This window comes from Symphalangus syndactylus, chromosome 11 (assembly GCF_028878055.3).
Source record: "Symphalangus syndactylus isolate Jambi chromosome 11, NHGRI_mSymSyn1-v2.1_pri, whole genome shotgun sequence".
Lineage (NCBI taxonomy): Eukaryota > Metazoa > Chordata > Mammalia > Primates > Hylobatidae > Symphalangus > Symphalangus syndactylus.
The window spans coordinates 118,465,346-118,487,838 of NC_072433.2; the positions used below are offsets into that span (position 1 = coordinate 118,465,346).

At 36.0% G+C, this 22,493-nt stretch overlaps 1 protein-coding gene across 8 annotated transcripts in view; it reads right to left on the reverse strand.

Annotated features, from left to right (window-relative positions):
• Nucleotides 1-22,493, reverse strand: part of RAPGEF6 (Rap guanine nucleotide exchange factor 6) — a 218,444-nt gene that overhangs the window by 62,979 nt on the left and 132,972 nt on the right. For all 8 annotated transcript variants that reach the window (XM_055299339.2, XM_055299340.2, XM_055299343.2 and 5 more), the window contains 8 exons: nt 21,854-22,031; nt 19,612-19,748; nt 16,901-17,059; nt 16,164-16,316; nt 10,018-10,182; nt 7,132-7,239; nt 4,151-4,354; nt 1,154-1,262 (listed from right to left, as the gene is read on the reverse strand). In XM_055299339.2, the coding sequence (XP_055155314.1) occupies nt 1,154-1,262; nt 4,151-4,354; nt 7,132-7,239; nt 10,018-10,182; nt 16,164-16,316; nt 16,901-17,059; nt 19,612-19,748; nt 21,854-22,031 (1,213 nt within the window). The remainder of the gene's footprint in view (nt 1-1,153; nt 1,263-4,150; nt 4,355-7,131; nt 7,240-10,017; nt 10,183-16,163; nt 16,317-16,900; nt 17,060-19,611; nt 19,749-21,853; nt 22,032-22,493) is intronic.

A 22,493-nucleotide genomic window follows, 5' to 3' on the forward strand; every position in this document is an offset into this window, starting at 1 on the left:
ATAATTTGCTCAAAGTAAGAGAGCAAGTCCTGCTTTCATATTTTTCGAAACTGGAAATCTCTTTCGTTTAACCTAGAAGTTGGCATTTCTAGATACTAGTCCAAACTCCAGGAAATCAAAAAATTCTGAAGGCTTACTTACTTATTCTATGCTAAAGTAATATAATACTAAATTGCCAATTGACAGTTATATACCAGATTTAACATGATGTAATTCAGTCAAAGGGACTCAAAAAGAGGAAAAACCCCACGTTTCATTTTTCATTATGACTAAGCACAATATAGAAAGCCAAAGTGAAAAAAATAAAACTCACACTTCCTTTCCATAGGCATAGCTTTTAAGCCAACTCTTACTTCTCAAATTGTAACCTAAAAAACCTAGAGATTGTTTTCCTCCCTACTTCATAAAGACTCTTAAATTTTCTTTGTTATTTCAATTGCTATATGATTTTTACTGTTATTCTTTTCAGAATTTCTGCAAAAATCCTAAAGGGTCTAAGGCAATCAAATCACAGTAAATCTTTCCTAAAAGTTTAAAAAAAAGAACAGTAGATTTGGTTAAAAGTATGAGCTTAATCACTGGTTTTATTTAAATAAAACATGATAAAAACACAACAGAGGCACTGTAATCATTTTCCCACACAAAGGTAGAGTATGCTCTTACTAGAAATCTGTAATTCACTGAGTACTTAAGTCAATGCTTTACTCAGTTTATTTCCATAAAACAGCTAATCTGGCATTCATATTACTTCAGAAAGCTGGCTTAAAGATTAGAAGTAGACTACTTTGCACACTAGCTGGGGGGAAAAAATGCCTGATTATGACTTCTTAGTTTTATTCAGGTCATTCTATGTTTCATTCAGTATCCCTCCAGCAGAGTACATAATACATGCTCAATAGGAATTTCATAAATGACTAACAGAAGGTAGCTGCACACCTATTTTAAAACTTACTTTCTATCAAAATAATTAAAAACATAATGAAAAATGAAAATTCTAGAATACATAATAGTTCAACACTAAAGATTCTGAAACTAGCTGAAGAGCTCAGACAAAAACATGTTTACATTTTACTATCTTTTCTTCCACTGTAGTGACTTTTCTATTACCAAATTAAGAAGAAACAGTTCAGGCAATTTTTACAACAAAACTCACCAAAAATGTTGGTCTTCACAGTAAGTGCAAGATGAGTATTATTCCTCAAAATTTCAAGGGCTTTCATAAATGTAATATTCTCAAAGTTTTGTCCGTTTACTTCCATAATCTTAAAAGTATTTAAAAAACACAAATTAATACAGAACAGTATTAGTTACTCCTACAACCTTAAAAGCTTAATAGTGAATAAATAAAATGAAACTTGAATAAAATCTACTCCTATGTGAACAAGTTATCTCTATGAGAAGCTGGACTACTGTTTTTCTTTTTCTCTATATTGTTGTATTTTCCAAATTCTTTACTATAAACATTTTTTTTTTAAAGTTAATGCCCTCTGGGATCATACTGAGGAAATTTAAAAAATACACACACCAGATGGTTTATGAAGGAAAACATTTAATCATGGCACATCAGCTCACAAAAATTATTGCCTGCAAATGTATATACAAATTTGTCAAATATTCTCAATGTAAATTTACTGCATTTCAAAGAGAGGTAATTCTTTTAAAGGGAGTACTCTAAATATATTTAATATGATTTTCTGCCACTGATTGAATCAGGAGCCAAACAGCAAGAAGCACAACTGAAATGGGTTCTTCTTCCAGGTAAACACTGCTGAACCTTCACAACAGGGCTTCCCCAATTTGGCTATACCTCAGAATCATAGAAGCAGTTTATTTTAAGAAGTATTGATTCTAAGGGAAAAGGATAAAAAGATATAATGAGCAAAAACTAGTCAGAACAGAGAGCAGATCTAGGGGATCAACATAAAAATTTCAAAAGGATAAGAAAAAGAGTGAAAAAATATTAGGGAAAGAAAAACAAATTCCATAGAAGTAAGATTCCCAGAGTTGAAAAAAGACTTGCATCTATGCAATAAAATGTCTATCTAGTACCATGCAAAAATAATAAAAAGAGACCTATTTTTAAAAACATATCTCAATGAAATTTCTGTGTTCCAAGGAGAAAGAATAAAGAATCTATAATAAACATCATTGTGGGACGATAACCAAAAGGTACCTACAAAAGAAGCGCAAAGAGTTTGGACTTCTCTTGGGCAACATTAAGTTGATGTGATAGTTTTCTGTGACTTTAGCGTTCTGAGGATAAAGTCACTGCGGGAAAAAAATGTTACGCTCCATTGAACACAAGTATCTTCAGGAAGGCAAGAACATATAATACTGTATCACCCATCTGTTCCTTAAAAAAAGTACTAAAAGAAGTACCAAAGATAACTGTGAAATGAATTGAAACAATGGGGATATACAGTGCAAATGAAATGGAAGTGATCAATGAAATCAGTTAAGCAGGTGTAAATGTCTAAATACTTGTTTAAAAGCTTATGAAACTTAATGCAAACATCAAAAGCCTTCTTGAAACAGAAGACACATAATGTTAAAAAATAACAATAATGTAGATCTAAAATCTCAGATCATTTCAACAGCAGTTGGGAAGATTGAAGGAAGAAGTAAAGGCATGATAAATGTCATTCTCAAGAATGGATTTCACTTGTGTGTGTGTGTGAAGAATTAGATTATTAAATGTGTCTGTGATACAAATAATTGAACAATAAATACACTGATTACAAGATCCTAACTATTAGACATTCCTAATGAGTAGTCTGGGGTAAGGCCCAGAAAACTCTATTATGGAAGCTGTCCTGGGAATTGTAGGCTGTTTAGCAGCATCCTCGGCCTCTGTCCACCAACATGCCAGTAGTAATCCCCAAGTCATAATAATAAAAAATATCTGCAGACATTGCCATTAGTTGAGAATCACTGTTCTAGAGTGTAGAACCTTTCATAATATGAATGAGCTCACATTCTAAAACGAAAGAACAAAATTTTAAATGGGGAGAAAGCAAGTTTCCTAAATGATTCTGATGATCAGGCAGATTTGGGAAACCACCCTTTGAAGTACGTGAGAATCATCTAGAGCAGGGGTCCCCAACCGCCAGGACACAGACCCATGGCCTGTTAGGAACTGGGCCACACAGCAGGAGGTGAGCAGTGGGCCAGTGAGCATTACCGCCTGAGCTCCACCTCCTGTTAAATCAGCAGTGACATTAGATTCTCACAGGAGTGTGAACCCTGTTGAGAATTGCAAATGCAAGGGATCTAGGGCACTCCTTATGAAAATTTAATGTCTGAATGCCTGATGACCTGAGGTGGATCAGTTTCATCCAAAAGCCATCTCCATCCCCCCAGCCCCAACTCCCTGGTCCGTGGAAAAACTGTCTTCCATAAAACTGGTCCCTGGTGCCAAAAAGGTTGGGGACCACTGATCTAGAGAGCTTTGTTAAAAATACAGATGTTCAGACATCATTGCTTAAGAATGTGGTCAATATGACTAACAGGATTGAGAGAAGCCTGGGAACTGCATCTTTTATGTAACAAAGTTGCCAGCAGATCACATTTGGAATAGGCTGCTCTATACTTACCTAATGCCTATACCAAAAAGAAAAAAAAAATCACCATCAAATTCCAAAGAGTGTCTTTTTTCCAAGTCCCCCACTTGGCTCACTTTGCTTATGGATATAGTTATGTCACCATAGAAACATAATTTAATGATTACCATAACCTTCAGTAATCTGCAGCCACTTACATTTGAGAGTACTATGAGGTAGAAGTGCTGTCGCCTTCAAAACTTGCAAGGGTGCTAATTCATATATTGATGGTTCTGGAGTATTCTCAAGTTGCCAGCTTATACAGTGTCCTAATCCATGAAGGATAGGCAGGCCCATTCAAAGGAGGTCATGTTGATAGAGCTCGGTAGACCATGTTATTTCTGGCCACACTACACCAAATTTTCCATTAAAAGTAATAAATATATGACAAATACATTTTAAAAATAAACCATATGCAGATACTACCTCTAAAAACAGGCTCAGAAAAATATTTCCTTAAACTGATCACGCTTTCTGGAAGATGAGAACAAAAGCAGCAGGCATAATACTTTTAAGAAGGCCTGAATATAAGTGGTTGGTTATTTACTTACCTGATCACCACGTTTCAGTCCTGAATCAGCAGCTTTGCTACCAGGTTCTACTCCTTCAACAAAAATACCAAATCCCTTCTCACTCCCTCCATTAAGGCTGAATTGCAGAGGGGACTCGCGGGAAGCCTTTTGCAGCACAACCTGTCTCCACTTAGCCTTTGCAGCACAGGCAATATTCAATAACCGGAGATGACCATTCATCTTCTGTAAAGCAGAAAAGGGTAAATGTATATAAATGTATCTATTCCTATAGGTTTTTAAAAAGTCACCTAAAATTATTAGAATTAGAGTTACAAATATACATATATAAGCTGAGGTAAACAAATCTGAAGAAGGGGGCACTCCCACACCAAAGCACTCTCAACAAGATTTCTTAATATGATTATAAGACTCTTAAATTATCATAGGTTAAAAAAGATTTCCAAGTGATGTCTCATTTACAGAGAGATGACAAAAAATTATTTATCATTTCTTTCTTTTTTTTTTTTTTTTTTTGAGACAAGAGTCTCGCTCTGTTGCCCAGGCTGGAGTGCAGTGGCAGGAGCCCAGCTCACTGCAAACTCCACCTCCGAGGTTCATGCCATTCTCCTGCCTCAGCCTCCCGAGTAGCTGGGACTACAGGCGCCACCACCACGCCCAGCTAATTTTTTGTATTTTTGGTAGAGATAGGGTTTCACCATGTTAGCCACGATGGTCAAGATCTCCTGACCTCGTGATCCGCCCGTCTCGGCCTCCCAAAGTGCTGGGATTACAGGCATGAGCCACCGCGCCCGACCTACTTATCATTTCTTAAACTTTTCCTAATACACACTCTACTCCCACCTTGCTTATCTGCTGGCTGTTACATAAAACCAGAATCTTTTAAAACCTTTATTCAAAACCTTGAACAACTTGAACCACCTTTTTAAATACTGTCCAATGTTCAAAGAAACATTCAAGTTTTCATCTCGTCCAGAAAAGACTTCCTTCTTGTATTATTTTAGCTCTTCCTTAAACTCAGTAATAGTCTACCAGTTCTAATTCCAGTTTCAATGATCTCCAATAGTGTTAATGTGTGCAAATCTCATGTCCATAACAAAAAGCTAAAGTTTTTTTTAAAGCAGACACCAAGTCTTACATTTGTTCTGATCCTACATTAATGCCTTTGAGTATAAAGTAGAATGCAATGAACACCTGATGGCTAACTGATTACTGGAAAAAAAATCCCATGACTTGTTTTTTCCACATTCTGATGTCCCTTGAATATTTACACAGCCAACACAGGATGACTCAAATGATAGTGGAGTGCCTCTATAAACCTTTAATTAAGTTCCCAGTGTTGTTCACTCTCCCCATTTTGTATAGAGCACATGTGCTCCCAAGAAGTCAATAGGAACCAAGGGGTAATGAAAGGGACCAAATTTGCCAATTTTTCCCACTTCACTCCACTCAATCCACTGATGCTCTGTAAGTAATTAATTACAGCTGTTGAGCATTTGCTATGTGACAGGTTTCGTGTACACACTGTTATGCTTATCAGCTCATTATAATCCTTACAACAATCTCAATGAACTAGGAACCACTATCTTTACAAATAACACAACTAAGGCATAAGATGAGGCAACGCCTGAGTTTACAAATCTAGAAAATGGTGGAGCTTGAGCTGTACTCCTAAAATACTATGCTGCATTACTACTTATTTCCTAAAATTTCAAGTTGCTTGGAGCAGGCAACCAAGTCAAAACTCAAAGTTTTGTATCTGACAGGGAGTTTAAAATGAATTCATGAACAGCTACTGTGGACTTGGAGGGAATTATCTTAGGTGCTGTACATTTAGAGCAGGTGAATCCTATGTAGAAAAGAAACCTAGAAAGTCTTAATATAGATTTGATATTTAGGATATGCACCGATAGTGAAACAGAGTTTCAATAGGCGAGGAAAAGAAAATTCTAGCAGGGTCTGGATGCAGAACTGGAAAATAAAATAGTCTGATTTGGCTATAATCTAGGGTACACAGGAAAAAGGGAAAAAGGTAGGCAAGGGACCTGAATATACGGGTGAAGAACTGCTTTGGTAGGAAGTATAGTTTACTGACAAAGAGAGTAATAGTCATCACATGTGTGTTTTAAAAGCAATCTTTTGGCCAAACAGAATGAACCAGAAGAGAAACTAGAACTAGGATCAGTGAGCAGGTTATTATAATAGATCAGATATAATGAAATAATTAAGTCCTAAACTAGGGAGTAAAAAAGAAATGGCTGAGACCATAAGAAAGTATGTGAACATACATGTGTATGACTAAATCAGTGACCTAGGTGACTTTAGCAACTGACTGGAAATCCTGGCCAGGTAATTCAAGAAAAAGAGACTGAGGGTACACATATAACACCAGGTTTATAAGCCTGAGTAACTAAGAGATAAGAATGTCATTAGTCTTAATACAGAAATGGAAGAGTTGGGCCAGGCACAGTGGCTCATGCCTGTAATCTCAGCAATCTGGAAGGCCAAGGCAGGCGGATCACAAGGTCAGGAGTTCGAGACCAGCCTGGGCAATCTGGTGAAACCCTGTCTCTGCTAAAAATACAAAAACTAGCTGGGTGTGGTGGTGCGCGCCTGAAGTCCCATCTACTCAGGAGGCTGAGGCAGGAGAATCGCTTGAACCTGAAAAGCGGAGGTTGCAGTGAGCCAAGATTGCACCACTGCACTCCAGCCTGGGTGACAGAGCGAGACTCCGTCTCAAAATATATATATATATATATATATAAATAAATAAATATAAAAATAAATAAAAAAAATAAATGGAAGAGTCAGGAAGGAGTGTAAATGTTGTTTTAATTGAGGTGGCAGAGAACACATGAACAAAAGTCTAGCATATAGATTCGGAAGTTCTAAGAATGGACATTTAAGACACAGGAGAGGATGAAAGCTATTGCTGTTCCAAGTTTGCTGGTGTTGGGGGGGACCACTACACTCTGAAGAATAGAAATTATTTTGAGCCTTACTGTATCTTCCAGATTTTTTTCAAATTCCTCTAGAAATCGAGTCATAGCAGGGTCACCTTCAAAATCATTAAAATGATTATTTACCCATAATAATACAATCCGTGTCACCTGTGGAAACATAAAAGAGGCAGCATATGGTTATAAGAGGCATTCCTTCCGCAAAAGTAGATTCCAAAAGCATGTCTAAAACTCAAGAAGAACTGACAACTCTCTTGTTCCCTCCCTTGTGTAAAAAAGGCTCATTCTAATAGAAAGGCATGGTTTAATTTGAGCTTTTGCTTCCCTGTGCACAGAAGTAACAGAGCCAGGACTCTGTCCACTCAGTGAGAAGACACAAGCCTGCTTGTTAAGATAAAAGAATGTCTATTTCAGGTAGCACCTTAAAATGCAAACTTCATGTCATAAAGCAGGCAATCCTATCAATCAAAAATCCATACCGAAAGCATTTCCATGGTCAAGAACATGTTTAACCAAAACTGTAACAAAAACAAATCTGAGTCTGGTGTGGTGGCTCACACCTGTAATCCCAGCAACTCAGGTGGCTGAAGCAAGGAGGATCCCTTGAGTCCAGGAGTTTGAGACCAGCCTGGCCATAGCAAAACCCTGTCTCTATAAAAATTAAAAAACAAAACAAAAACTTACAAATCTGAAACTTCTTTCATTATAAACACTGTAAATTTTCAAACTGCAGAATCGTTTACTTTGCTCCAGAAAAGTTAAAAATGAACGTAGGCTGATTTGAATAACATGCCTAACAATGTAATAAATGAGTCATTTTTTTTAAATTGTGGTAGAATCCACATAAAATTCATCATTTTAATGATTTTAAAGTTCATAATTCAGTGGCATTTAGTACCTTAACAATATTGTGTAACCATCACCACTGTCTAGTTCTGAGTTCTGGAACATTTTCATCACTCCAAAAGAAAACCTCAAACTCATTAAGCTTTCACTTCCCATTCTGCCCTCTCTCCAGCCCCTGGCAGCCACTAGTCTGCTTTTGAGTCTATTTGTCTGTTCCGGCTATTCCACATAAATAGAATCATACAATACCTAGCCTTTTGTGATTGGCTTCTTTTACTTAGCTTAATGTTTTCAAGGTTCATCATGGTGTAGTAAGTATTAGTACTTCTTTTCTTCTTATGGCTGAATAATATTTTATTGTATGGGTATACCACATTTTGTTTATCCATGATGGGCATTTGGGTCATTTCGTCCTTTTGGCTATTGTCAATAGTGCTGCTATGACTATTTACGTCAAGTTTTCATTTGCACACCTGTTTTTAATTCTTTGAGTATATACCTAGGATTAGAATTGCTGGGCTATATGGTAACTCTATGTTTAACTTTTTGAAGAACTGCTCAAACTGTTTTTTCCACAGAGGTAATGCCATTTTACATTCCCACCATCAATGTGTGTAGGGTGGGGGTGGGGATGAGGGTTCAATGTCTCCGTATCTTTGGCAATGTTTGTTACTTTTTCTTTTTTCTCCCTTTTTTAAAGCCATCCTAGTGGGTGTAAAGTGGTATCTCATTGAGGTTATGACTGCATTTCTCTATGATTATGTTGAACATCTTTGTCATGTGTCTGTTGGCCATTTACAAATTTTCTTTGGAGAAATGTCTATGCAAGTCCTTGGTCCATGTTTAAACTGTGCTGTCTTTTCGTTGTTGGGTTGTAAAAGTTCTTTATATATTTTGGATATTAAACCTTTATCAGATATATAATTTTCTCTTATTCTGCGCATTGCCTTATCTTTCTGGACAGTATCCTTTGATGCAAAAATAATTTTAATTTTGATGAGGTCCAATTATCTATTTTTTCTTTTGTTGCTTGTGCTTGGGTGTCATATTTTCATATTTGAGAAACCAACACCAAATCCAAGGCCATGATAATCTACCTCTTCTTTAAGGCATTATAGTTTCAGCTCTTCTGTCTCTGACCCATTTTGAGTACATTTTTGTTTATAGTATAAGGTGGCAATCCATTTTCATTCTTTTGCATATGGATAATTATCACTAAATCATATTCTTGTTCATTCCCAAAGCACGCCTTTATTTTCTTGGCAACCAAAGTAAATACATTTAATTCTAAGAAAAGAAAAAGGGTAAGAGGTGTGCAAGCCTATAGTTTTAGATATTAGCCTCCTAAATAAAAGAATTCTGCAGTCTACCTGCAACTAGTTTATTTCCTTTAAAGTATAACTCAAAGACACACCAGACAATTATGCTCCTACTTTTATCTTCTTGAAACAACTTATTTCTTACCAATTTGTGGAGGTATTACTAGTCTTTCCATTAAATGTACAAACACATCCCATGAAATAAGCTAAGATAATGTATTTAAAATAGTGCACAACATTTAATACAAAAAAATACTCAAAAGGTAGATTTAAATAAGTTACAGGAGAGATATATTAAGGTTTGATAAATTATTTTCAAATGATTATAAAGTCTGTAACTCAAGAAAATAAAAATATTCCCATTTTGAAGCTTAAAAGCAATCTGCCCTCTTGAAAAAATGTATTTGATGAATATTCCTTCTAAAATATTAAATCCATTTTAAAATATTTTATTGATCTCCAGAAACAATCAAGTATTTCGGTAAAATTCTAAAATACTCTCATAACTATTATGTTTTCCGAACTTATAGCTATACCAGAGCTTTATTTCAGTTTTTGCCTTTTAAGGCTCGTCGTCCACTTTTAACATGCTATTCTGTCAAAAAAGTAAGCAGAGAATGTTTATACTGATGGTTCAGGTTCACTAATTTTTTTAGGTGTACTGAATCTTATTATCATAATAAACAGGTAATCTATGAACTATAAAAATTTCATGAATAAAATTTTGGGTTAAAATCACATTCATGCCCTTTATAAAACCAACCTTATCTCTTAAGCTGTCAATCTTGAACCATTCCAAAAGTTTGATCCCAACATCCAAAGGACTTTCAAGAAATGTCCTATAAGTTAATAGAAAATCTTCTATATAAGTTGGATCCACGATAGAATGTTCTTCTATTAAATGCATTATGAGACGCTCAGGTGTTGCCTAAAAATCCAAGGATAGGAAGGATTAGAAAATAAACAAATGACCCAAGAACCAAAGAACTATTGTTGATTATCCCCTTTGTAGCTACTCCATTAGACAAATCGTCAAAGTACAGTTTTGCCTTTAAATCCTTAGTGCTGGGAGAATTGGAATCCAAACTTAATTGTAATCCACCAGCACCCAGAGGTTGAGAGACAGAAAAGGCAGAGAAATAAATAGCCAACAGCACTCACTCAGCTGAAGCTGTTTTCACTGGCATTTCATCATAGCAGGACCTTTGAACTTCACTAATTTAGCTCTGGTGTGGGCTGTTACTGCCACTTCTCCTACAACCAGGGCATGTATTTATTGTCTCAAGCAACAAAAGAGGTGAAAGTTAAACTAAAGAAAGAAAGAAAAAGAAAGGAATGAAAGGGAAGAAAGAAAAAAGAAAGCTTTTCTCCAAATTTAATCCACCTCAAAAATCTTTTCTGACCAGGCTGTAGGAAGAACACACCAGTTCAAGAGAGCCCGTTTTATTATTGTTACTTCCCAGAATAAATGTTTCCTTTTCTACAGTTCCTCTCATACAGTTTCCTCTCCATGCTAGGTCACCATATTGAGAGGAACCAGAAGTTCTACAGACAGTTTTGAAATTAATTCAGAGTTTTAAATGCCTGTTTCCAACTTTGTAAAAGATATAAACAGGTTGGGCCCGGTGTGGCTCATGCCTGTAATCCCAGCACTTTGGGAGGCTGAGGAGGGCGGATCACCTGAGGTCCAGAGTTCAAGACCAGCCTGGCCAACATGGTAAAACCCCGTCTCTACTAAAAATGCAAAAATTGGCTGGGTGTGGTGGCGGGCACCTGTAATCCCAGCTACTCAGGAGGGTGAGGCAGCAGAATTGCTTGAACCTGGGAGGTGGAGGTTGCAGTGAGCTGAAATCATGCCACTGCCCTCCAGCTTGGGCGACAAGAGTGAGACTTTGTCTCAAAAAAAAAAAAAAAAAAAAAGAATATAAACAAACATTTCCATACTGCTCTTCTTTGAGCTTCTGAACCAATGTTTATTACCCTTTGTAGCTTTTTCAAAGGTTGGTACAAGAACAAATATAGAAACAAACAAGATGTTAAGCCTGATACAAAAACTGTTACCCACAACACCCAACCTTCAATTTGTTGCATTCATCCAAACAATTTCATTGTTTAGAATAACTGTATGGTAAACATACATTAATACTAATAATGTTCTTTACATAAGAATCTATTAAAAATAAAAAGGTACTTTATTTATTAAAAGGTACTTTATTTTTATTTATTGATTGATTTTTGAGACGGAGTCTGGCTCTGTCGCCCAGGCTGGAGTGCCACTGTGCGATCTCAGCTCAATGCAACCTCCGCCTCCTGGGTTCAAGCAATTCTCCTGCCTCAGCCTCTTGAGTAGCTGCGATTACAGGAGTGCACCACTGCGCCCAGCTAATTTTTGTATTTTTAGTAGAGACGGGGTTTCACCATGTTGGTCAGGCTGGTCTCGAACTCTTGACCTTGTGATCCATCCTCCATGGCCTCCCAAAGTACTGGGATTACAGGCGTGAGCCACTGTGCCTGGCCCTATTTTATTTATTAAAAATAAGGTATGAAAATTGTTTCTCTAGAAGGAAATCAGAAACAACCTCCTTAAGAGATAAGAAAGTCATAGGTCATTCCTATTCTCCTATCCTCCAAAACATTCTAAGCCTAAGAGTACCAAATTGTTTTATTATTCAGGACAATCCTGGTTTAGGGTCACTTAATTCCGTTTCCTAGAATAGCTGAGTGAGGGATGGGAACTGATCAACATGTTAGGCCATTATTCTGACTGGCAAAATCACAGAGGCAGGGTCCCTATAGAGACTAGGTCATGCATTGTAAATTTTATTTAAAGATGAGCCCTTACCTCTTTAGACTAAAATCTATCTTACCTCAAAATGACCTTGATCCCAGCCACACAAATTTCCTGCTGTTTCTTAAATATATTATGCAATTTTATATAGCACATGCATATTTCTCTGTCTGGGCCACCTTCCTCCCTGTATCTACTTTTTGCTATTTCTTCTAGCCTAATTTAGATCCCTCTTTTTATGTCTCTCTTGCTCTTCCATCTTGAGATTTATCAAGTCATGCTGAAACTATCGCCTTGTCTTTCTCAAAAGACTGTGAGTTCACTGATAGCAGAATCTAAGTATATATTAATATCTCCCAGATCTTATACAGGGCCTGGCATGGAGTACCATAAAGTCAGTGCTGTTGAATAAATGAAGAAATGAACTGAATGAATGAAGAAATGAAATGAAAAGTAATAACTGCTTTCTGGGTGATTACGTGTAAACAGAAAGTCAAGGCCAGGTGCAGTGGCTCACACCTGTAATCCCAGCACTTTGGGAGCCCACCTCGGCCTCCCAAAGTGCTGGGATTACATGTCTGAGGCACCATGTTTGGCCTTGACCTGAGGATCACTTGAGGTCAGGAGTTAGAGATCAGCCTGGTCAAAATGGCAAAACCCCACCTCTACTAAAAATACAAAAACAAACAAACAAACAAAGCTGTGAGTGATGGCATGCGCCTGTAGTCACAGCTACCTGGGAGGCTGAGGCACAAGAGTTGCCTGAACCAGGGAGGCAGAGGTTGCAGTGAGCCAAGATCGTGCCACTGCACTCCAGCCTGAGTGACAGATGACAGAGCGAGACTTGTCTCCAGAAAAAATAAAATAAAAACCAAATGATCAATCCTTCTATGAGCAAAAGATGGTTATGATTTGCAATTAAATCTGAGTATGAAGACTGTAGTACAGTAAAAATAACACATTTTCAATATTTCTGTCACAAAAGCAACCCATCATCATGCAATCAGAATCTGGAAACATTTATTTTAAGGTGTGTATAAACTCATGGCAAATTTATGTTCAAGTATTTTTGATGCTCTAAACCTTCACTTAAAAAAATCAACAGTGTTTAAAATCTATTGTAAAATATATTAGAAGGTGGGATGCTGGGAGACAGGGTGCACAGAGGTAGCAAGCAGAAGAGATGGCTGCTGTTATACTGGCATGGTAGAAACTGCTTACAATGAGCAAATAATATACAGAGTATAACAAGAGGCATTGTTGGTGAAGGTATTTACAAATATAGAAGGGAAAAGACTAGGGAAAACTGTGGTGCTGGTACTGGAACTGGAAGAACAGGCAGTAGTGGAATTGTAACATGGTTGTTTAATATATATATAAAGTTATAGATGTATATGTGTTTATAACAAATACATACATATATTTCCTAGCTCTGATGAAAGACTCTAAAAGCAATGACACTTCAGTAACAATGAATAAAGATCCAGGGTCTTCTTGAGAAATGGCTAATTCCAGAGCTGGTACAGTTAAGTTCACGATGAGCCTTATTATTTGCCACATTATATGGATGTGCTCAAACGATGGGGATATGTCAAAAAATACAGGAGTCAGTTTAAAGAGTCCCACTACCTAAAATCTGGGACAATTTGAGGATTAGAATAATGATGGTAACATAAATTTATGCCAATATAAATAAACTAATGAAGACAAGACAGTTCATTCCTTCAATAAAATGAGTTAATAAATGCACGAGAAATTATTTTTAAAATCACCATTTCAGACAAGAATAGTAATGGAAGTAAAAAGTGCTGAATAGAAGTTTGTACTCAGTGCCTACTATACATAAACTAAAAGTTTGAGGATAGTATTTTGATACTGTAAGAACATCTCTCCACCAAATATTTATCAGTTACAAAGGGTAAAATGATGACTTCACACTGAAGAAACTGGGCAGACAGACACCAACATCATCAGTAATCATGGCTAACTTCACCATTAGTACGACAACAGGTTGACATTGTGTGCCCTCTGAGTTTTGTCAACTCCCGCCAGGAAAGCATAACTTGAATCTATCTGGTCATGAGGAAATACTGGAAAGATCCGGGTGGAGGATAATACTACAGGATATAAGATCTGTAGTCTTTAAAACTGCTAAGGATATTAACAACAGTGAAGGACTGAGGAACTGGTATAGACTGAAGTGACATGACAACTAAATGCAACTGTGTTCTTGGACAACATTCTAGACCAGAAATAAGTTATTATTGGGATAGTTGGTGAAAATCTAAATAGGGTTTCTGGACTGAATCTGTTTTTGTTTGTTTGTCTGGCCAGGCTGAAGTGCAGTGGTGTGATCTCGGCTCACTGCAACCTCTGCCTCCTGGGTCCAAGCAATTCTCCTGCTTCAGCCTCCCGAATAGCTGGGATTGATTACAGGCGGCCACCACCATGCCTAGCTAATTTTTCTATTTTTAGTAGAAATGGGGTTTCACCATGTTGGCCAGGCTGGTCTCGAACTCCTGACCTCAAGTGATCCATCCACCTTGGCCTCCCAAAGTGCTGGGATTACAGGCGTGAGCCACCATGCCCAGCCCTGAATGGTTTTATTTTAGCAATGTTTACTTCCTAACTTGAAGGATTCTATGGTGTTTATGTCAGAGTGTCCTTGTTTTTAGGAAATACACAATAAGATATTTAGGAGTGATGAGGCATCACATTTGCAGACTGCTCTCAAATGGTTCAGAAAAAAGACTAACAGAGTAAATGCAGTGAAAATATTAACAGTTGAGGAATCAGTGACAGATCTCTCTACTGTTCTTGCAACTTTTCTATAAAGTTTGAAATTTAGAAATAAATTACTAAAACACATGAGTCCTCACAAAAAGATAAAAATGAATTACAATGAAAAAGTATATGTGTAAGCCTATGGCATTCCACTAATATGTTAATCATTTCTACATACAAAGCTTACACTCATCTGTTTAGGAAAAGAAAGATCTCTGAGGAATAGCCTGACTCTAAGGGAAGAAGAAGTATGACATCAGACTTCAAATTATCTCTCTTATTTAACTCCCTCATATTATTAAGTAAACTGCTTCATCTGCAATTAATAGGGGCAATAATTTCGCCAACACTAGCCTGAAAAGAGAAACAGTTATGTGTTTATTTCCCCTCTTTCAACTATAGTTGTTCAGTTTATATCCAAGTCTTTAAAGAGACAAGGAGGCGAGAAGGCAAATATTAGGAGAGGGCACAACTTACAAAAGGGAAAACAGTATGGAGGTTAATACTCAGACTCTACAATTGTGCTAAGGCTTTTGATTTACCTCATTTAGCCCTAATAAAGTCTTGAATTACCTCCATATACAGATAAGAAAAGTCAGGTTCAGAGAAGTCAATGCATATTTCAGTGCCACAGAGACATAGAAGCACTCTGAATCTTAATCTAGGATTACTTATGCTTTTATGACTGGTCCTTAAATTTTCTGTTTTGTTTCTAAATATTACGGTCTTTGATGAAATTGATTCCCACTCTCAGTGGCATACAATATTAACTTTGAAAAGGAAAACTCTGACCAGTATATTCTAAAATAATACCCTACCTACTCTGATATTAAATGGCAATAAGTCATCCTTCATCATTAAAATGTGTAAAAACCATCTGAGAGATCAGACATGGTGACTCAAACCTGTAATCCCAGCACTTTGGGAGGCCGAGGCGGGAGGATCACAGGGTCAGGACTTCAAGACCTGCCTGGCCAAGATGGTGAAACCTCGCCTCTACTAAAAGTACAAAAATTAGCCAGGCATGGTGGCGCATGCCTGTAATCTCAGCTACTCAGGAGGTTGAGGCAGGAGAATTGCTTGAACCTGGGAGGCGGAGGTTGCAGTGAGCTGAGATTGCGCTATTGCATTCCAGCCTGGGTGACAGAGCGAGACTCCATCACAAAAAAAAAAAAAAAAAAAAAAAAATTTTTAGAGAAAGACAGAGCCAACATTTAAGTTAGATGCCAAAGTGTTAATGAATTATCTTGCACTACTTAAAAAATGGTTTAAAACAGGATGAAAGCTTTGATGATAGAATAAAATCAATGACTAGAATAATAAGTAAAAACACTCACTTTGATTACAATGTGTCCTTTCCTGGTTCCACTCCGGTCTAGTTCCCGATGCTCATGTACCATAACAATTTCTCCCTCTTCCTCAACTTTATGGGTATTTTTTTCCACATGGTTTAAAATTCTCCAATAATCTTGCTGGGCTATGCAGACAAACTGTCCAAGAACAACATGGGGACAGTTAATGAACCTATAGTACATAAATATATCACTATGTACCAAGGCAGAGCACAAAGGTAAGAAATCTAGCGGCATTAGTTCTTTTTCATTTAATTCCTTTAATCTTTAATGACAATCAAGGTGAAACAATTCACATACGAAGAGACTAAAGAAGTCTAATCTGTTTGAATTTTGCTCTTTAAAAGGAGAAGTGAACTTCTACTTCTCTCAAAACTGACACTATGTAAAGAACACATGAAGCAGGAGTAAGTTAGAAATAAACAACTCAGAAGTTCCTATTTCTTTATTTTTTTTAATAAAGGACTCTGAGCTGGCTAATATCAAATAGAAATGTAACAAAACCAGCATTTATTTGGTATAATCTCTTTTGAAAATTTATAGCTTGTTAAATGCCACAAATATTTGAGGCAGATACAAAATCTAGTTTCCTTTACTAACTGTGAGCTATTGAAACTCCTAATTCTCAAATAAAGCTATTTTCTTTTGAGGAAGACAAAACAGGCTCAGCTACTTTAAATTAACAGACAAGCAAGAAGACTTGACCAAAGAGATAATCTTACCTGACAATCATCTACTTTAGTCCTGACAATTCCATGCATGTACTGCTTATCCAGAGTAGGAGTAATTCCAAAACTATTTCCCATAAACAAATTTTCAACTTTTCCATCTGGATGACTGATTTCCACAGTGCCGTTTAAAATAACATACCATGAGTCAAGCTATAGAGAAAAACAAAGGTTTTATGAATCTTTTTAAAAAAAGGTAGTTATATGTTAACTTTGAAAAAGAATCTATCAATATATATAACTTGAATATAAAGGAGAAAGGAGGATCTGGTTATAATACTAAATACTCTGGAACACCCTATGCTTTGAGTCTATGCAAACTACTAAAGTTTACTTTTACTCCTTCTTCTTTTAGTCACCAAACAAGAACTGTCATAATTGACCAGATTCTGAGACAAAATAGCGTAATGTTCAAGAGCACAAACTCTTGGGATATTAATCCATACAATGCCACTAACTAGCTGAATGACTTTGGGTAAATTATTTAACCTCTCTGGGCCTCAGTTTCTCTACTGCTACAATGGTCGTATGGAAAGTATCTATCATAGAACTATTATGTTAATTAAATGAGTTAACACATACACACTGTGCTTAGAATAGTGCCTGGCAAAAAGCAAACATTTAAGAAAAAAAATAGATAGCTAATGATTATTTCAGAAAGACTAGTTAAAAGCCTGAATTTTAAGGCATATCTAACGAAAGATTCAAAATTTTTCCTATGTTAAGAAAATAATGCCTTCATTTATATGGAAATATTTAATGCTCTAAGAAGTTATTTATTTATTTGAGAGATGGAGTCTTGCTCTGTTGCCCAGGCTGGAATGCAGTGGTATGCTTATAGCTCCCTGTAGCTTCAAAGTCTTGGACTCAAGTGATCCTCCTGCCTCAGCCTTCTGAATAGCTGGGACTACAGGTGTCCACCACCATGCTTGGTCAATTTATTTTTTAATAGAGACAGGATCTTGCTATGTTCCCCAGGCTGGTCTTGAATTCCTGGTGATCCTTCCACCTAGGCCTCTTGAGGTGCTGGGACTACAGGCATGAGCCACTGCACCTGTCCCAAAGAAGATGTATTTTAAAGATCTACTATATATCAGTGAAAGACCACTTATTCTCCTTTAATATCAAACCCTCTTATAAGCCTGAACCTTCAATAGTTTTAATGTCATTTAAGAGAAATCAAGATGGTTAGTTCTGAAGGGTAATCAATGGCAATAAGGTATTTTTTTTCAAAAGTATAACTTTATTATTTTAAAAATAGATATACTCACTACACAACTTGTGGATTAAGCTACTGGAAGACAGGGAGTGTATCTGGCTTTTTCACCGCTATATCCCTGTATCTAGAACAGTACCTGGCACAAAGTAGGCATACAACAAATTTTTGCTGATACAACTGGAAAATAAGAGAATGCAAAAACTTGTAGAAAATAAATTACTTAAAATCCCACTCTATTCAGTTGTTTGAAGCTTATTTCTCTCTTATGTATATATTTTATATTACTGAAACATTTAGAATATCCAGCTTAAAAAATTAATACTATATTCATTTGTTCATCAAACTTTTGGGGGGAGTCCATCCTTATGACAGATGTTTTCTAGGATATGGGGAGAAAATCTGTAAACAGAGCCTAGAGACAGGGATCCTCAAAGATATTCTATCAAATAATTTTAAAAATAATTTGGATACCTATATATTATAACCTACAGCTATATAATAATTTACTTAACCATCACTTATCACTGGATGTTTAGGTTATGTCCAATTTTTACATATATATAATATATGTAATATTATATTATATATTACATGTAATATATATTATATATTTATAGTATAAAATTATGTAATTATATATAACTTACTTATAGATTATATAAGTATATAATTTATATTATAAATGTACTGCAATGAACACCTTTTGAAATAACTCTTTGACTTCTACATATCTCCTCAGGTTAGACACGCAGAAGTGGAATAACAGGCTAGCAGCTGTGAATACTTGGAGGACCATGTTAAGAATTTTAAAATAATTTTCTGGAAATGCTGTACCAATTTACATTCCCACTAGAAGACAATGTTCATTTACTGGTATCTCAGCATTAATCAAATGAGTATGTTTGATAAGAAAAATAATGAAGCACTTCCTGATGGCAATAATACCTTCCAATCCCTTTGCATCCTTCCTCCACCCATCCACAAGCTGTCATCTGAGCATTTTTGAACATAGAATTGTCACCTAAACGCTTCAACTGTCAGCAGTTCCCTAGGATGCATTGGTACCAACACACGTTCCTCATTCTTTTTCTTTTAAATGTATAATAGAGATAAGGAATAAGAAAAATTCTTGATAAACATTTTAAACAATGATGATATAATTATACAAATAGAAAAATATTTAAGAATATTTTAAATCTATTTAAATCTATTTCATCTATTTAAATTACAATGTAATTTGAGAAGTAAAAACATTTGGTTTATTTAATATTATTTATGGAGCATTGACTTTGTGCAAAGTCTACTGCAAATAAATTTAAAATTAGGGCAAAGCAAAAACAAAAACCTCTTCAGAAATTATAACTAACTCAAACTTGGCATTTATTTAAAAAATCTGTATAGATTTCAAAAATCAGGACAAATTTATGGAAATTATTTTAAAAGTTAGTATTTATAATAAATGTATATAATTTATTTATTGACCTACCTCTTGCCCATCTTCAAGAATAATAGCTCCAGCCTGCTCTACCACTTCAAAAATCATCACTGAGCAGAGTTCTCTCCTTACAGACATGGTCATGTTTGCAAAAGCAGGGAGCTGGTGCATAAACTCCAGCAATTGTTCTATAAGAAAACGGAAATTCTGGTATAAAGACCATCGAGGACTATACCTTAAAAATACAACGAAATCTAGAATTCAATTCCCAATTTCACAATCAACTTATAAATTTATGTTGCTAAAGTAGAGAAACTAAGGTACTATTTGACTGTTGATTTTTAAAATCAATTATTTGATTTATACATATATTCGGACTCACATATAAACCTGGGCATATTGGAAGATACCAGAATTCACAACCTCCAGAAAGAACAAGGACTATACAGGTTTAGATGAACGTGGAGAGTTTATCTAATATTCCTAGCCACTCCATGGGTTTAGTTATGGCCTTTGATCTAATAGGTTAGTGAAGAAGTCTTTTGTCTAAACAAAAGTATTTTAAAATGCCATTAATAAAATCCAAAAAGTAATTAAAACATGGATAATAAATGTGAATTCCAGTTCAAGATCTGTCTAACTAACTAGGTAACTCTCTTTAACTAACAAATGTTTATGAGTGCCTCAGGCCACTCCCTGGTATGGATATATGTGTAAGGAAGATATAAATATAAGGAAGAAACACATATAAGCAGTCAGCAAAGAGATTAACTATAAGGTGCTACATATCCATAGGAAATAGGAATTAACTATATTTCAATTTCGTAAAAGTTTTATGAAAATAGTATAGTATACAACTCTTTATCAGTATAATTGCACTTTCAATTTCTGTCGAGATAATGTTTATAACATAAATCCACACTGCAGGTTATTTAACTGTTTTATATCTTTAGAATGTCAAGGAATGTTCAAATACATTGATCTTTACTCACATAAATCATTTTTAATAGTAGCAGCATCTTCTAATTGGAATGGTAGCTATTATAAAAATGCAATCTAAGAAAAAAATCTTAATTAAATCCTAACAATATATATTGGACACTAAGTGATCTTTGCATCTTAAAGATAACATTAACATCTTTAGTATCATTCAACTTCCCAACTAATGTATGGTAACTAGTTTTGTAAAATATTACATAAAAAAATTTATAATGTTTTAAGAGTACACACGGTCAGGCGCGGTGGCTCACGCCTGTAATCCCAGCACTCAGGGAGGCCGAGGCGGGCAGATCACAAAGTCAGGAGATTGAGACCATCCTGGCTAACACAGTGAAACCCCATTGCTACTAAAAATACAAAAAATTAGCCAGGTGTGGTGGTGGGCACCTGTAGTCCCAGATACTTGGGAGGCTGAGGCAGGAGAATGGTGTGAACCCGGGAGGCGGAGCTTGCAGTGAGCCAAGATTGCACCACTGCACTCCAGCCTGGGCGACAGAGTGAGACTCTGTCTGAAAAAAAAAAAAAAAAAAGAGTACACACAAAACATACATATATTTAAGCTAGGGAAATAAAAATATAAAGTTTTAAAAAATCTACAAGTTTTGCAAAAAGCAAATTCACAGACACTGAACATTGTACTATGCTCGTGCTTTAAATGTCTTATAGACATGAGGGGAAAAATCAGTTTAATGCAATCAAAGCTTTTATTTTATATATTGTGGCAGCCAACCTCAAAGATGGCTCCCAGTGATCCCTGCCTCCTGAAAGTCATGTCCTTGTACAGACCCATTCTATACTGTATCAGAGTTACCTGGTGTAACAAACAAAATTTAGCAGAAGTGATGATGCATTACTCTTGAATACAGATAATAAAAAACACTGTGGCATTTGCCTTATTCTCCTTTGGATTACTTACTTAGGGAGAAGCCTAAGTTCCCCCTAAGTATGTTGTAAGGACAATTAAGCAGCCTATCAGAGGCCCACATGAAGAGGAACTGAAGGTCATGCACCAAAGGCCGTTTGAATAGCTATCTTGGACACAGATTCTGCAGCTCAGCCCAGGGAAGACCCGGATGGCTGCAGCCCTCTGTCAATTCTGACTACAACCTCATGAGAGATACCAAGCCAGAACCACCCAGCTAAGGTGCTCCTAAATTTCTGACTCACAAAAACTCTAAGATAATGGCTTAACACAACATACATTTACTAAGTTTTAGAATAACTTGTTATGCAGCAATAGGTAACCATATAAATTAAGTTACAAATTCTTATTGTGAACACATATATTTCTTACCAATGTCATCATCAGTTTTGTCTGCAGGCTCTTTTTCAAGACATTCTCGAACAAGATCTCTCCCCTGCAATGGATCTGTTCGATCAATCTCTTCATCTTCCTCTTCGTCATCCTCAGAATCAACAGGTCCTTCTGGAAGACGTGTCAAATCTACATCTCCTACCTCACTCTCCGTAGCCTATGAAAAGAAATCTTGATCACTTACCATTTCATGTAAAAAATATTATTAGTCACAGTCTGAATTAATCAAAACTACCCATCCCTACAAAATATAAAAGACTTGGGCAATGCTGTATGCTGCATCAAGAATACAACAAAATGACACTTATTTATAAAAGGTTTCTTTCTGCCCCAAATTTACAGGCTCATCTTTCCACAGTGTGACAACTAGGTGATAAATCAGAGTCAGTAAATGTAAAATGGTCAGGAGACTCAAACATCACTAAATGTATTAATATCTGTTTTCCACCAAACACTTGTATTTCCTAAAAGTACAAAGTTGACTAAAACATGAAGTACAGGAAAGAAAAAGTTTACCAACAATCACCTTATGAGTACCTATTAGTCTATGCTGGGTATTGTGAAGAAGATACTGTTCTTTCATCACAGAGACTTAGGCTTAGTAGCGTAGGTAATCATA